We start from the raw sequence: 12,754 nt of genomic DNA on the forward strand, positions 1-12,754 counted from the left end.
CTGCTACTTTGGGCTCTGCTCTGTGCCTCAGTAGGTCTACCTGTAAATGGGGGAATAATGATACCGGCCCACCTTTGCAAAGTGCTTTGACATCGAGGGAGGAAAAGGGCTAGGCTAGCACAAGCTATTATTACTTTCACTTCGCTACCTCAGGAGAGCCATATAATTAAAGCACTTTGGAATCCCCAGTGGGAAAGTGCTAGCAAATAGAGTATCATTATAAGAATACATCAGAGCCTTCTGTAAGCACGGCAGTTAGGATGCACTAGGCCTCTCTTGCTGTTGGACCCCGGAGTTAAACGTTCCCGTAAAGCTGCGTGGGAGCCACAATTTCCATTTCACGGGATTTCAAAAATTAGTTTTGTGAGGAGTCTGAACAAAAACAAAGAATTTCAAAGTTTTCCCCCAAAAAGAAATTTCCGAAAGGCTTTTCTTCAATTTTTTTCCCCCAAATGGACACATTCCTACAGGATTGCGTCACTTTTATTTTGAACATGTGTAAGTGGTTTTGAATTTTTTAAAATAAAATGAAAGGAAATTTCAAAATGAAAACTCATTTTGAACCCCCCCAAAATCAAAATGTTTCGCTTAGAATCTGTCAAAGCCAAACTTTTTGACTTTTTCCGACGTTCATTTGTTTTTTAAAGGAACAACAGGGCAAACCGGCTATGTCAGCAGATCTGCTTTTTCGGCCAAGAGGGGTGGGGGGGGAATAGAGAGAGTTTTGGTCCAAAGATTTCACTCATCTCCAGCTGTGACCAATCTGAGCACCAGTCTTGCTCTTGTGTGCGCATGCTCCTGTGCATAACACATGTGTATGCATGCGTGTGGACAAACCTTTCTGAGCAACCCCTACACTCAAACTGTATTGGACCAGATTCTGATCTCAGCCCCACTGATGCAAATCCAGAGCTACTTCCATTGAATGCAGCAGGACTTACTCCCGATTCTCACTGGTGTAGGCCCTATGAATCCATCTAAACCCGCTGCTTGTACCATGTCATCCACAAAAGGAATGAAACCAGGTGGAGAATCACAGAGGAGATGAGCAATAGCATGGGCCAGGGGTCTCTTCGGAGGAGTAGAGGGCAAGCGTCCCCAGGTGGACAATGTGGCTAATTCCTGCCACCATCTTGGCACATTGATCTTCAGGAGTTTCTTGGTGGGCCAAGAATACAAATCATCCCATGGGGGGCGGGGTTGCAGTGGTAACCGGGAAGCAGAGCGAGTAAGCTGCACTGCAGAGGAGGAAAATGCTTCTCCTTCCCCACCCTCCGCCTCCCTGTTGTAATGTGAACCTTGTATCTGCCTGATCAGAAAGGTTGAGAGAGAGAAACGCTGGGAAAAAAAGCAGCAGCAAACACCGAACTAAACAGATTTCCAAGAGCCAGGCTTGTGTGGTGCATCAGCGCCACCAACTGGACAATTTAGGTCACATGATCAAGGATCTGCACCCTACCCTGAAGGACGATCCCTCATGCTCACAGACCTTGGGAGACAGGCCAGTCCTCGCCTCCAGGCAGCCCCCCCCAACCTGAAGCAAATACTCACCAGCAACTACACACCACCCCACAGAAACGCTAACCCGGGAACCTAACCCTGCAACAAACCCCGGTGCCAACTCTGTCCGCAAATCTATTCAAAGGACACCATCATAGGGCCGAACCACATTAGCCACACCATCAGGAGCTTCTCCCGCCGACGTAGCTTCCGCCACTCCTGTGCATAACACATGGCACATGCCACTCGGCACAGAGCATCTTCACCGCACGCACTGCAACAGCGCCGCTGTACCAGTCCGGCTACACCTCTGCAGCGCTGTACCTATAGACGTGCCCTTAACTACCCAGGTGACAGGCACTCGAGAAAAACCTAGGGCAGAGACTGAGGGGTGGGTTGACTCTTTAGGGAAAGAGATTCACGTCCCGCCCCCCATCAATAGCTAACACTGTCGACGTTTTAAAATCTGTTGTAACAAGATTAATAATGACGAGCTGTGGAAACTTGTTTACTCCACACTGAAAAGATAGAGGATCTAGCTACCTGGAATAAAACAAGCCCTCTGGGGCTCACAATCCAACCACTCTGCCCAGCTGACTTCCCCGTAGGACAAGGGGTAGAGGAAGTTAACTCTTTGGAGACTGAAAATCCATACTACTACTGACCAGTTACTGGGATTAAAATATTTCCCTGCTAGTCACACAGAAAAGAAACTGTGCAGCTTTTATACAGCAGCCACAAAATTATGATTGCAATTGTATGACGGGGTTGCTTGTGATGGTGGAGGGTAGGGCTCACTTCTGATTTAGGTCTTATACTCCTAAAGCTCATGCTTCAAGGTTTTAGCCAGACATTAGCAGGGGTCAGGAAGGGATATTTCCTCCCCCTGTATTCTGGGAGAGCTTTTAAAATCACCTTCCTCTGAAGCATCAGGGATGGCCATGGCTGGATATGGGATATTGAGCAGGATGAGTCAGGACTCTGCGGTGGCACCGAGCATCCTGTCTCAGCTGCTTGGCTGGCTGGTTCTTGCTCACCTGCACAGGTTCTGATTGCCATGCATGGGTATGGGAAGGAATTTTCTCTCAGGTCAGATTGGCTGGGGGGGGGGGTTGCCTTCTTCTGCAGTGTGTGGGTGTGGGTCACTTTCCAGGATTATTGGGGGTATATCTCATGTAATTGATTACCTGCCATTGCAAGGGACTCAACCATTGGTACACTGCGATCCCTCCTACTCTCTGCCTGTGGCAAATAATGATCTAATCCAGTCTCCTGGGAGCTGTAATATTTTCAGCTCATTTCAATTGTTAGGTTTAGCGTGCAAGTGCCGGAGGGCGTTCATGGCCTGTGACAAGCCAGACAATCTAGTGGGCCCTTTAACTCTAGGACACCAGAATGAATCATCGATTTCTGTAGGAGGCTCGAATCACTTAAGTAGAATAAAAAGAGGTCCGAATTACAGAGATGGTCTTAGAGCTGGGTCAGTCTATGTGGACTGGAGACCTCCCTCCACGCAAAAGCCACAGTTGTTACTACAGGAAGTAGGGCTGCTGATCCAGTCACGGTCTCTGAATCAGCAATGAAACAAGGCCTTGGCATGATGCTAGGAGAGGTGCTGTAAACCGGGAATGCTGTTTATTAAGTGAGATGTGCCAGCCCCCGTCCATTAAAAAAATCACACAGAACTTTATAGAACAGCAGTTTTTAGTGCTAGCTTTACAATCATAGACTATCAGGGTTGGAAGGGACCTCAGGAGGTCATAGAGTCCAACCCCCTGCTCAAAGCAGGACCAAACCCCAACTAAATCATCCCAGCCAGGGCTTTGTCAAGCCGGGCCTTAAAAACCTCAAAGGAAGGAGATTCCACCACCTCGCTAGGTAACCCCTTCCAGTGCTTCACCACCCTCATAGTGAAAAAGTTTTTCCTAATATCCAACCTAAACCTCCCTCACTGTAACTTGAGACCATTACTCCTTGTTCTCTCATCTGGTACCACTGAGAACAGTTTAGATCCATCCTCTTTGGAACCTCTTTTCAGGTAGTCGAAAGCAGCTATCAAATCCCCCCTTAATCTTCTCTTCTGCAGACTAAATAATCCCAGTTCCCTCAGCCTCTCCTCATAAATCATGTGCTCCAGCCCCCTAATCATTTTTGTTGCCCTCCGCTGGACTCTTTCCAATTTTTCCACATCCTTCTTGTAGTGTGGGGCCCAAAACTGGACACAGTTTGGGAGGCCTCACCAATGCCGAACAGAGGGGAATGATCACGTCCCTCCAACTGCTGGCAATGCTCCTACTCATACATCCCAAAATGCCATTGGCCTTCTTGGCAACAAGAGCACACTGTTGACTCATATCCACCTTTTCGTCCATCGTAACCCCTAGGTCCTTTTCTGCAGAACTGCTGCCTAGCCACTCGGTCCCTAGTCTGAAGCCGTGCATGGGATTCTTCCGTCCTAAGTACAAGACCCTGCACTTGTCCTTGTTGAACCTCAGATTTCTTTTGGCCCAATCCTCTAATTTGTCTAGGTCCCTCTATATCCTATCCCTACCCTCCAGTGTATCTAGCACTCCTCCCAGTTTAGTGTCATCTGCATATACGCCATCCTCCAGATCATTAATAAGAATGTTGAACAAGACCGACCCCTAGGGCACTCCGCTTGATACTGGCTACCAACTAGACATGGAGCCATTGATCACTACCCGTCGAGCCTGATGATCTAGCCAGCTTTCTATCCACCTTATAGTCCACTCATCCAGCCCATACTTCTTTAACTTGCTGGCAAGAATACTGTGGGAGAATGTGTCAAAAGCTTTGCTAAAGTCAAGGAATAACACGTCCACTGCTTTAGGTGCTGGCCATGGGCCAGCATGGGTAACTACATATCACCTCCCCACTTCTCCTTGGAGTTCTGATTGGATACAGTGGTCTTTACTCTGTCCTAAACTGTGCTCTGGAATTGTGCACTGCACCTCATAGGTTCAACCTCATGGGTCGTTGCATTTTGGTGGGGGGCAAAGTGATCACCAGAGCATGGGAGAGATTTGGGGACTGCTGGGTGAAAGGAGGTTTTATAACAGTCAATTACTATTACAAATTTTTTCAAAGAAAAAGTGAAGTATTTCTGAAAGCAACAATTTAACTAAAACTATTATGATTGACAGCAATTGATGGATGCCTCTGAACATTAGCCACGAGGATTTTGTGTGATCCCTGCCCATCCATGTCATCAAAAGGAAATATACCTTTATTTGCCAATAATTATTCAGACTCCAACAGCTAGTTTCGCTCACCCTTTGCCTTTAGAACTCTCTGGCTGGCTGTGCATGGCTGTCACAGGGCTTGGTTTAAAATTTAAGCTCATTATGGGTTTCTTAATGGTTTCCTCAAGCACTACACACAATTATACTGTCACTTAGAAAGCTCCAATAAGTAAAAAAAGGTCAGTGTCATATAGATATGTAAACTGTGGCATTTTGCCAAACTGCATTAAAAGTGAGACAAGAATTCCTCCTCATGGAAGGTTGTGTCAATGCTGTCAATTTTCCCTTTCTTTGTTTATATCCGTACATTTCCTTTAATGATACTAATAACTTACAATACATACCCAGGTTTAACTCCAATTATACTGTAAGAAAACAGTGGAACATGTAACTGGAGTACCTTACAACTTGCACCTACCTAAAGTCTTTGAAGTGTGCAAATTATAATTAAACAAGATACTTTTAATCATTTTTTTCAGAATATATGTAAATCTTACTAATGATCAAAAGTAAGAAAGATAGTAAACATTTCTATTATACACAGAAGAATAAAAAGAGCCAAGATTGGAAATATGTTGAAAATCATTAGTATCATTAAAGAAAGTGTAATGAGAAAAAATGAAACGTAGAATTGCTAAAAAGAATTGAAATATTTCTTGATATAAAATAAATATTTGACAATTCCTTAACTGTATTTCCCACATTTTAAGGCTTTTTAAATTTGATTACAGCTGCCTTACCTGAAAATAAATATAGTTTTTTCCCTATTAATTTAACGTAAGATATTTCAACCAAGCCCCTTGATTTCATGAAGTATTAATTATCTTCCTATGACGAATATACAGGCAAAGGCATTGCTTTTATTACGCAATTGTGCTATAAACTCAATTAGCAGAACCCTTGATTCCTAAAATGTAGTTGGATACACTCATTGGTTAAGTGGAAAGTTTGACGAGAATAAAATAAAATGCATGTTTGATTAAAAATAAAAAAAGTTTATCTGAAGGTTATTTATCAAAGAGCTCTCACTTTTGTTACAGAATTATATGGATACATACCCCACAAAAACTTCATTCCATGGGACAATCAAAGTCCACACACTTTGGCAGACTGCTGAAGTTTGCTTATGAGGCAAATGGCAGCAAAGATGTCTTGATACTGTTTGAACGGCTCTTAACGCTAGCCAAATCCACACCCCTTTGGAACTGGCCATCAGTTATCACTTACAAACAGCTCAGAAGCGCAGTCATAAAACAGAACTATATAAAATATTACATGAGGCGAGAAACGGATTATCACATGTGATAAATGGAAGTGTATTCTTGTTCTCCTTTCTTAAAACCCCCTGGGGAAAGGCACATGCACTGTCACAGAATGTCAGGGTTGGAAGGGACCTCAGGAGGTCATCTAGTCCAACCCCCTGCTCAAAGCAGGACCGATCCCCAACTAATCCAACTAAAACTGTCCTTCCATGAAATAACCTGTGTACGTACAAAGAACTTATATGGCACTTTTTATCTTCAAAAGCACTTTAACAGAACACCCCAATTATCATCCTCATTCTGCAGATGGAGAAACTGAGGCAGAGAGGGGTGAGAGGAATCAGCGCGAGATCGGAGATGCAGATTCAGAAGCTCCTGGCTCCCAGTTCTATGCTCAGACCATTACCTCTCTCTCCCCCCACCCCCTCTGCATGGGTGCAGGATGATGTTTTCATCAGGCACAGGGCTGCCCTTTCTCAGAGTTGCTTTTGAGTCACTCTCTTTGATTTAAAAAGCAAGAGACTCCTGTCCCAGCTTGTGCTTCCAAAGCAGCACACCAGTTCCATGGCACCGTCCTCAGTTAAGATCTGGGTTATCCTCTCTGCCATGTCCCCGTTGATGGCAAGAGAGCGGAAGTGGTCAAAATCATTCCTACCCAGCTTCCGGAGGCGCCGGGCGGCTGCTCTATAACACTTCCACGGCTGGGGTTCAATAAGCAGGTACTTGCACAGAGATGAAAGGTAAGATAAGAACTCCACCAGGCCATCATCCCCGTGGTTCAGGTGGATCCACATGGTCACTGACATACAAAAGCCAATGTCAAAGGTGGAACGGCTGAACCTGCTCAGATAGGAGCTCAAGAATAACTCCCGGGCGCCAGCATCCATGACATCCAGGGTGGCGTAGGAGATGGAGTCAGGAAAGGGACTGCATCGCTCAGCTCTCTCGATCAGTGCTGCATCGATATCACAGCACAGGAGGTTCAGGATCTTTCCAACAACAGGCTGATCAGGGCTGGCCTCGTTCTCCTGAAGACCAAGGAGGTGTCTGTACAGAGCAACACTTAGCTCCTGCAGAAGGAAAAACAGCATGGATTCATTCAGCATGCCCTGTTCAGTAACAGATCACCAAGGTATATGGGCCCACTGAGATATAAGGATCAGGTCTCAGATTTTTCTTGAGGTTTCGAAGTCCAGCAGAGTAGGGCAACCCATTGATGGATTCATCCTTTCTGGAACCAGGACAAAAAAATGTCACAGCGGTTTCCATTTATAGATCTCTAAGGGCTTTCAAAGACATTCATTATCCAAGCCTCACAACCTCCCTGTGTGTTATCCCCATTTTAGAGGCATTAAAGTGACTCAATCAGGATCACACAGCAAGGACCTTTCCATTGACTCTGCTGGGTTTTGAATCATGCCTCAAGTCAGCAGCAGAGCCAGGAACAGAAGCCAGGTCCCTTGACACCCAGGATCCTACCCTAACTACTACGGGGGAAGATTAGTTCTACCAATATATAACTTGCTGAATACCCCCTTCCTTTGGAGAAGTGGATGCTATATTTGGCTCTCTAGATAAGCCTTGGAGGACTAATAACCTGAACAGAGATTTAGAAGGCCATATTGATAATAATACACTTCCTCCTCCTAATTACTTATGGAAAAATATTTATAAAGCCATAACATAGGTACTGTCAGGGCTTTCCCTTCCATTTCCTTTTTCAGGCTGTCCCATTGAATGTGTCTCCTACCATCAAAGTTGCTAGTGAAATTGCCAAATGACATGATACCAAGGAATATACACAGCTGTGTATATCTCTAGTGTGCAAGTAAAAAGAGTATTAGGTTATTTAGGGATACGGTGCCCTCTAGTGGTCAAACATTTCCCCATTGGCTTCTGTATTTTAGACCAGCGGTTCTCAACCAGGGCCTGCCCCCGAGCCGGTTTCAGGGGGTTCACCATGCAGGGCCAGTGCCCGACTCGCTGGGGCCCAGAGCAGAAAGCCAAACCCATGCAGCACAGTGCTGAAGCCTGGAGCTCTGAGCCCTGCCACCCAGGACTGAAGCTGAAGCCTGAGCAGCTTAGCTTCGCAAGGCCCCCTGTGGCGTGGGACCCGATGTAATTGCCCTGATCGCTACCCACCAGTGCTGGCTCTGGATTTTATATGCAGAAAAAAAAATTGTTGCAGAACAATGGGCCATGGAGTTTTTATAGCACGTCGGGGGGGAGCTCAGAAAGAAAGGTTGAGAACCCCTGTTTTAGACACTGGCCTTATGACCAGATGTTTAGTTGATCTCTTGAAAGCTCATCTGAAATGAGGTCTAGAATCACTCACTTATCCCTCAGATAATGCATGGAGATTAAGAAACGTTTGTTATGGTTGTAACACAAATGCATCCAAAGCAGAATGAAAGTAGTACTTTTACTCAAATGCTTTTTTTTTTTTTTTTTTAAATATAGTTCTCAGTCTAATATAGTCCTCTTTATCCACAAACGCCATTTTAAAGCCAGGTCCAACTTATACACTGGATCACTTCTCTGTGCACTAAAGAAAAACAGCCACTTCTGGAGTAGAATGCACCACATCTACACACAGGTCAGGGCAAAAAATATACATCTCGAAGAATATTCCAGGTAAAATTCAGTGGGAATTTAGAGAAATAGAATGTAGGTAGGTTTCAGAGTAACAGCCGTGTTAGTCTGTATTCGCAAAAAGAAAAGGAGGACTTGTGGCACCTTAGAGACTAACCAATTTATTTGAGCATAAGCTTTCGTGAGCTACAGCTCACTTCATCAGATGTAGCTCACGAAAGCTTATGCTCAGATAAATTGGTTAGTCTCTAAGGTGCCACAAGTCGTCCTTTTCTTTTTGAGAATGTAGGTAGGAGCCTTGAAATTCTGCCAAAACACCAACCTTATGAAAATTACCATGAGATTCTAAAATAACCACAAGTGGTCAGGACTACAACTGTCATTTCATTTAATCCCAAAACATTGTTTCAATTTTCAGGCATTAGGGCAAAAGAAAGCAAAACTAGATTTTCAAAACTAGATTCCGGTGGTTCCCGGCCAATGGGAGCTGCGGAGTTGGCGCTCGGGGTGGTCACAACGCAGAGAATCCCTGGCCAGCCCTGCGCCTAGGAGCTAAACATGCCGGCCGCTTCTGGGAACCACACAGAGCCAGGGCAGGTAGGGAGCCTGCCTTAGCCCTGCTGCACCGCCAGCCGGACTTTCGCCTATTAAAATCTCCCAGTTTGGTTTCAGTAGCCACCAGGAGATCAAGGCCGATTCTGGCAGACTCCTGGCCAGTCCAGGAGCGTTGGCAATCCTAATGCTACCCCAGAATCTTCCCCCTCCACCATGCTACTCCCATGCACTGCCCCCTCCCCATGTTACCCCCTCGGCACTGCGCCACCATGCCCCACCCCCACGCTACCCCCAGCCCCCCATGCTACCCCCAGGTCTCTTCTCCCCTCCCCCATGCTGCCCTCGAGCACTGCACCACCATGCTGCCCCCTGGTCTTCCCTCCCCTCACCCGCGTTACCCCCTGAGCACTGCCCCACCATGCTGCCCCCTGGTCTTCCCTCCCCTCCCCCGCGTTACTCCCTGGGCGCTGCCCCACCATGCTGCCCCACGGTCTTCCCTCCCCTCCCCCACGTTACTCCCTGGGCACTGCCCCACCATGCTGCCCCCTGGTCTTCCCTCCCCTCCCCCGCGTTACCCCAAGGGCACTGCCCCACCATGCTGCCCCCTGGTCTTTCCTCCCCTCCCCCACGTTACTCCCTGGGCGCTGCCCCACCATGCTGCCCCCTGGTCTTCCCTCCCCTCCCCCACGTTACTCCCTGGGCACTGCCCCACCATGCTGCCCGCTGGTCTTCCCTCCCCTCCCCCACGTTACTCCCTGGGCGCTGCCCCACCATGCTGCCCCCTGGTCTTCCCTCCCCTCCCCCACGTTACTCCCTGGGCACTGCCCCACCATGCTGCCCCCGGTCTTCCCTCCCCTCCCCCGCGTTACCCCCTGGGCACTGCCCCACCATGCTGCCCCCGGTCTTCCCTCCCCTCCCCCGCGTTACCCCCTGGGCGCTGCCCCACCATGCTGCCCCCTGGTCTTCCCTTCCCTCCCCCGCGTTACCCCCTGGGCACTGCCCCACCATGCTGCCCCCGGTCTTCCCTCCCCTCCCCCGCGTTACCCCCTGGGCGCTGCCCCACCATGCTGCCCCCGGTCTTCCCTCCCCTCCCCCGCGTTACCCCCTGGGCGCTGCCCCACCATGCTGCCCCCTGGTCTTCCCTCCCCTCCCCCACGTTACTCCCTGGGCACTGCCCCACCATGCTGCCCCCGGTCTTCCCTCCCCTCCCCCGCGTTACCCCCTGGGCACTGCCCCACCATGCTGCCCGCTGGTCTTCCCTCCCCTCCCCCACGTTATTCCCTGGGCACTGCCCCACCATGTTGCCCCCGGTCTTCCCTCCCCTCCCCCGCGTTACCCCCTGGGCACTGCCCCACCATGCTGCCCCCGGTCTTCCCTCCCCTCCCCAGCGTTACCCCCTGGGCGCTGCCCCACCATGCTGCCCGCTGGTCTTCCCTCCCCTCCCCCACGTTACTCCCTGGGCGCTGCCCCACCATGCTGCCCCCTGGTCTTCCCTCCCCTCCCCCACGTTACTCCCTGGGCACTGCCCCACCATGCTGCCCCCTGGTCTTCCCTCCCCTCCCCCGCGTTACCCCCTGGGCACTGCCCCACCATGCTGCCCCCGGTCTTTCCTCCCCTCCCCCGCGTTACCCCCTGGGCGCTGCCCCACCATGCTGCCCCCTGGTCTTCCCTTCCCTCCCCCGCGTTACCCCCTGGGCACTGCCCCACCATGCTGCCCCCTGGTCTTCCCTCCCCTCCCCCGCGTTACCCCAAGGGCACTGCCCCACCATGCTGCCCCCTGGTCTTCCCTCCCCTCCCCCACGTTACTCCCTGGGCGCTGCCCCACCATGCTGCCCCCTGGTCTTCCCTCCCCTCCCCCACGTTACTCCCTGGGCACTGCCCCACCATGCTGCCCCCGGTCTTCCCTCCCCTCCCCCGCGTTACCCCCTGGGCGCTGCCCCACCATGCTGCCCCCTGGTCTTCCCTTCCCTCCCCTCCCCCGCGTTACCGCCTGGGCGCTGCTGCACCATGCTGCCCCCTGGTCTTCCCTTCCCTCCCCCGCGTTACCCCCTGGGCACTGCCCCACCATGCTGCCCCCGGTCTTCCCTCCCCTCCCCCGCGTTACCGCCTGGGCGCTGCTGCACCATGCTGCCCCCGGTCTTCCCTCCCCTCCCCCGCGTTACCCCCTGGGCACTGCCCCACCATGCTGCCCCCTGGTCTTCCCTCCCCTCCCCCACGTTACTCCCTGGGCACTGCCCCACCATGCTGCCCCCGGTCTTCCCTCCCCTCCCCCGCGTTACCCCCTGGGCACTGCCCCACCATGCTGCCCGCTGGTCTTCCCTCCCCTCCCCCATGTTACTCCCTGGGCACTGCCCCACCATGTTGCCCCCGGTCTTCCCTCCCCTCCCCCGCGTTACCCCCTGGGCACTGCCCCACCATGCTGCCCCCGGTCTTCCCTCCCCTCCCCCGCGTTACCCCCTGGGCGCTGCCCCACCATGCTGCCCGCTGGTCTTCCCTCCCCTCCCCCGCGTTACCCCCTGGGCGCTGCCCCACCATGCTGCCCCCTGGTCTTCCCTCCCCTCCCCTCCCCTCCCCCGCGTTACTCCCTGGGCGCTGCCCCACCATGCTGCCCCCTGGTCTTCCCTCCCCCACGTTCTCCCCCCCCCCGCCAAGTCCACTGCCCCCTCCCTCGCATCTCCCCCCCGTCCGGTGTTACCGTCACCCCAGTGTCCCCTCCCCCGCTCCCTGACCAGTGCCCCCCGGCCCAGGCGGCCTCTTACCCCCGAGTTGCAGCCGACGTCCAGCCCCAGCAGCGGGGAGGGCCCCGCGGGGAAGAGCCGCCCCAGCAGCGCCGGCGGCAGGAGGCGGACGCGGCCTTCGGGCGGGTGGAAGCGGGAGTAATTGGGGAAGTTCCCGTAGGGGGCCGCCCCGGGCGCGGAGCCGCTGGGCATCCCCTCGGCCCCCTCACTCATGGGGGCCGCCATCTTGCTCGGTCCTTCGGCTCAGCCGCCCGGCGGGCCACCAAGCGCCGACGCTTTTCTGGCCGGGGGCAGAAAGGTTCCGTGTCGCGGAGCTGCGCGTGCGCGAGTGGAGAGGCTGGGGCGGGGGAGGCTGAGAGGGGTGAAGGCGGTGGGGAGGAAAGCGCCGCCGGGCCCTGTGCAGCAGTAATTGGGTTCCCCGTCATGCACATCCTTGGGAGTTGTGCTGTTGGAATGGGAAATGTAGGCTTTATGATGCCCAGGTTTTGGTCTCTTTATAGGACTTCCTGCCAGCCCTGGGTTATTATTGTTTCTATTCCTGTAGGACCTACAAAACCCAAGGGAGAGCAGTCGGGTGACCAGACAGCAAGTGTGAAAAATCATGACCGGAGGCCGGGGGTAATAGGTGCCTATAGAAAACAAAGCCCCAAATACTGGGACTGTCCCCATAAAATCGGGACATCTGGTCACCCTAGGGAGCGGGGTCTCACCGTGTGAAGCACTCATAGACCTTGTTTACACCTGGGCTTATTCCGGACTAATGTTCCTGATTGGTTACTCCATTCTTATTCCCAGAATAAAAATTCCTTATTGTAAATTAGCTTAACCCACTTGGATTAAACTA

At 51.5% G+C, this 12,754-nt stretch overlaps 1 protein-coding gene across 1 annotated transcript; it reads right to left on the reverse strand.

The window, feature by feature from the left end:
- Positions 1–5,530: 5,530 nt before the first annotated feature.
- On the reverse strand, positions 5,531–12,156 carry BCDIN3D (BCDIN3 domain containing RNA methyltransferase). The gene is made up of 2 exons (XM_074935007.1): positions 11,932–12,156; positions 5,531–7,095 (listed from the first exon to the last, which is right to left on the reverse strand). The coding sequence occupies exons 1-2, from the start codon at positions 12,133–12,135 to the stop codon at positions 6,502–6,504; spliced, it is 798 nt and encodes a 265-aa protein (XP_074791108.1). The 5' UTR covers positions 12,136–12,156; the 3' UTR covers positions 5,531–6,501.
- Positions 12,157–12,754: the final 598 nt, after the last annotated feature.

This window comes from Natator depressus, chromosome 20 (assembly GCF_965152275.1).
Source record: "Natator depressus isolate rNatDep1 chromosome 20, rNatDep2.hap1, whole genome shotgun sequence".
NCBI lineage: Eukaryota > Metazoa > Chordata > Testudines > Cheloniidae > Natator > Natator depressus.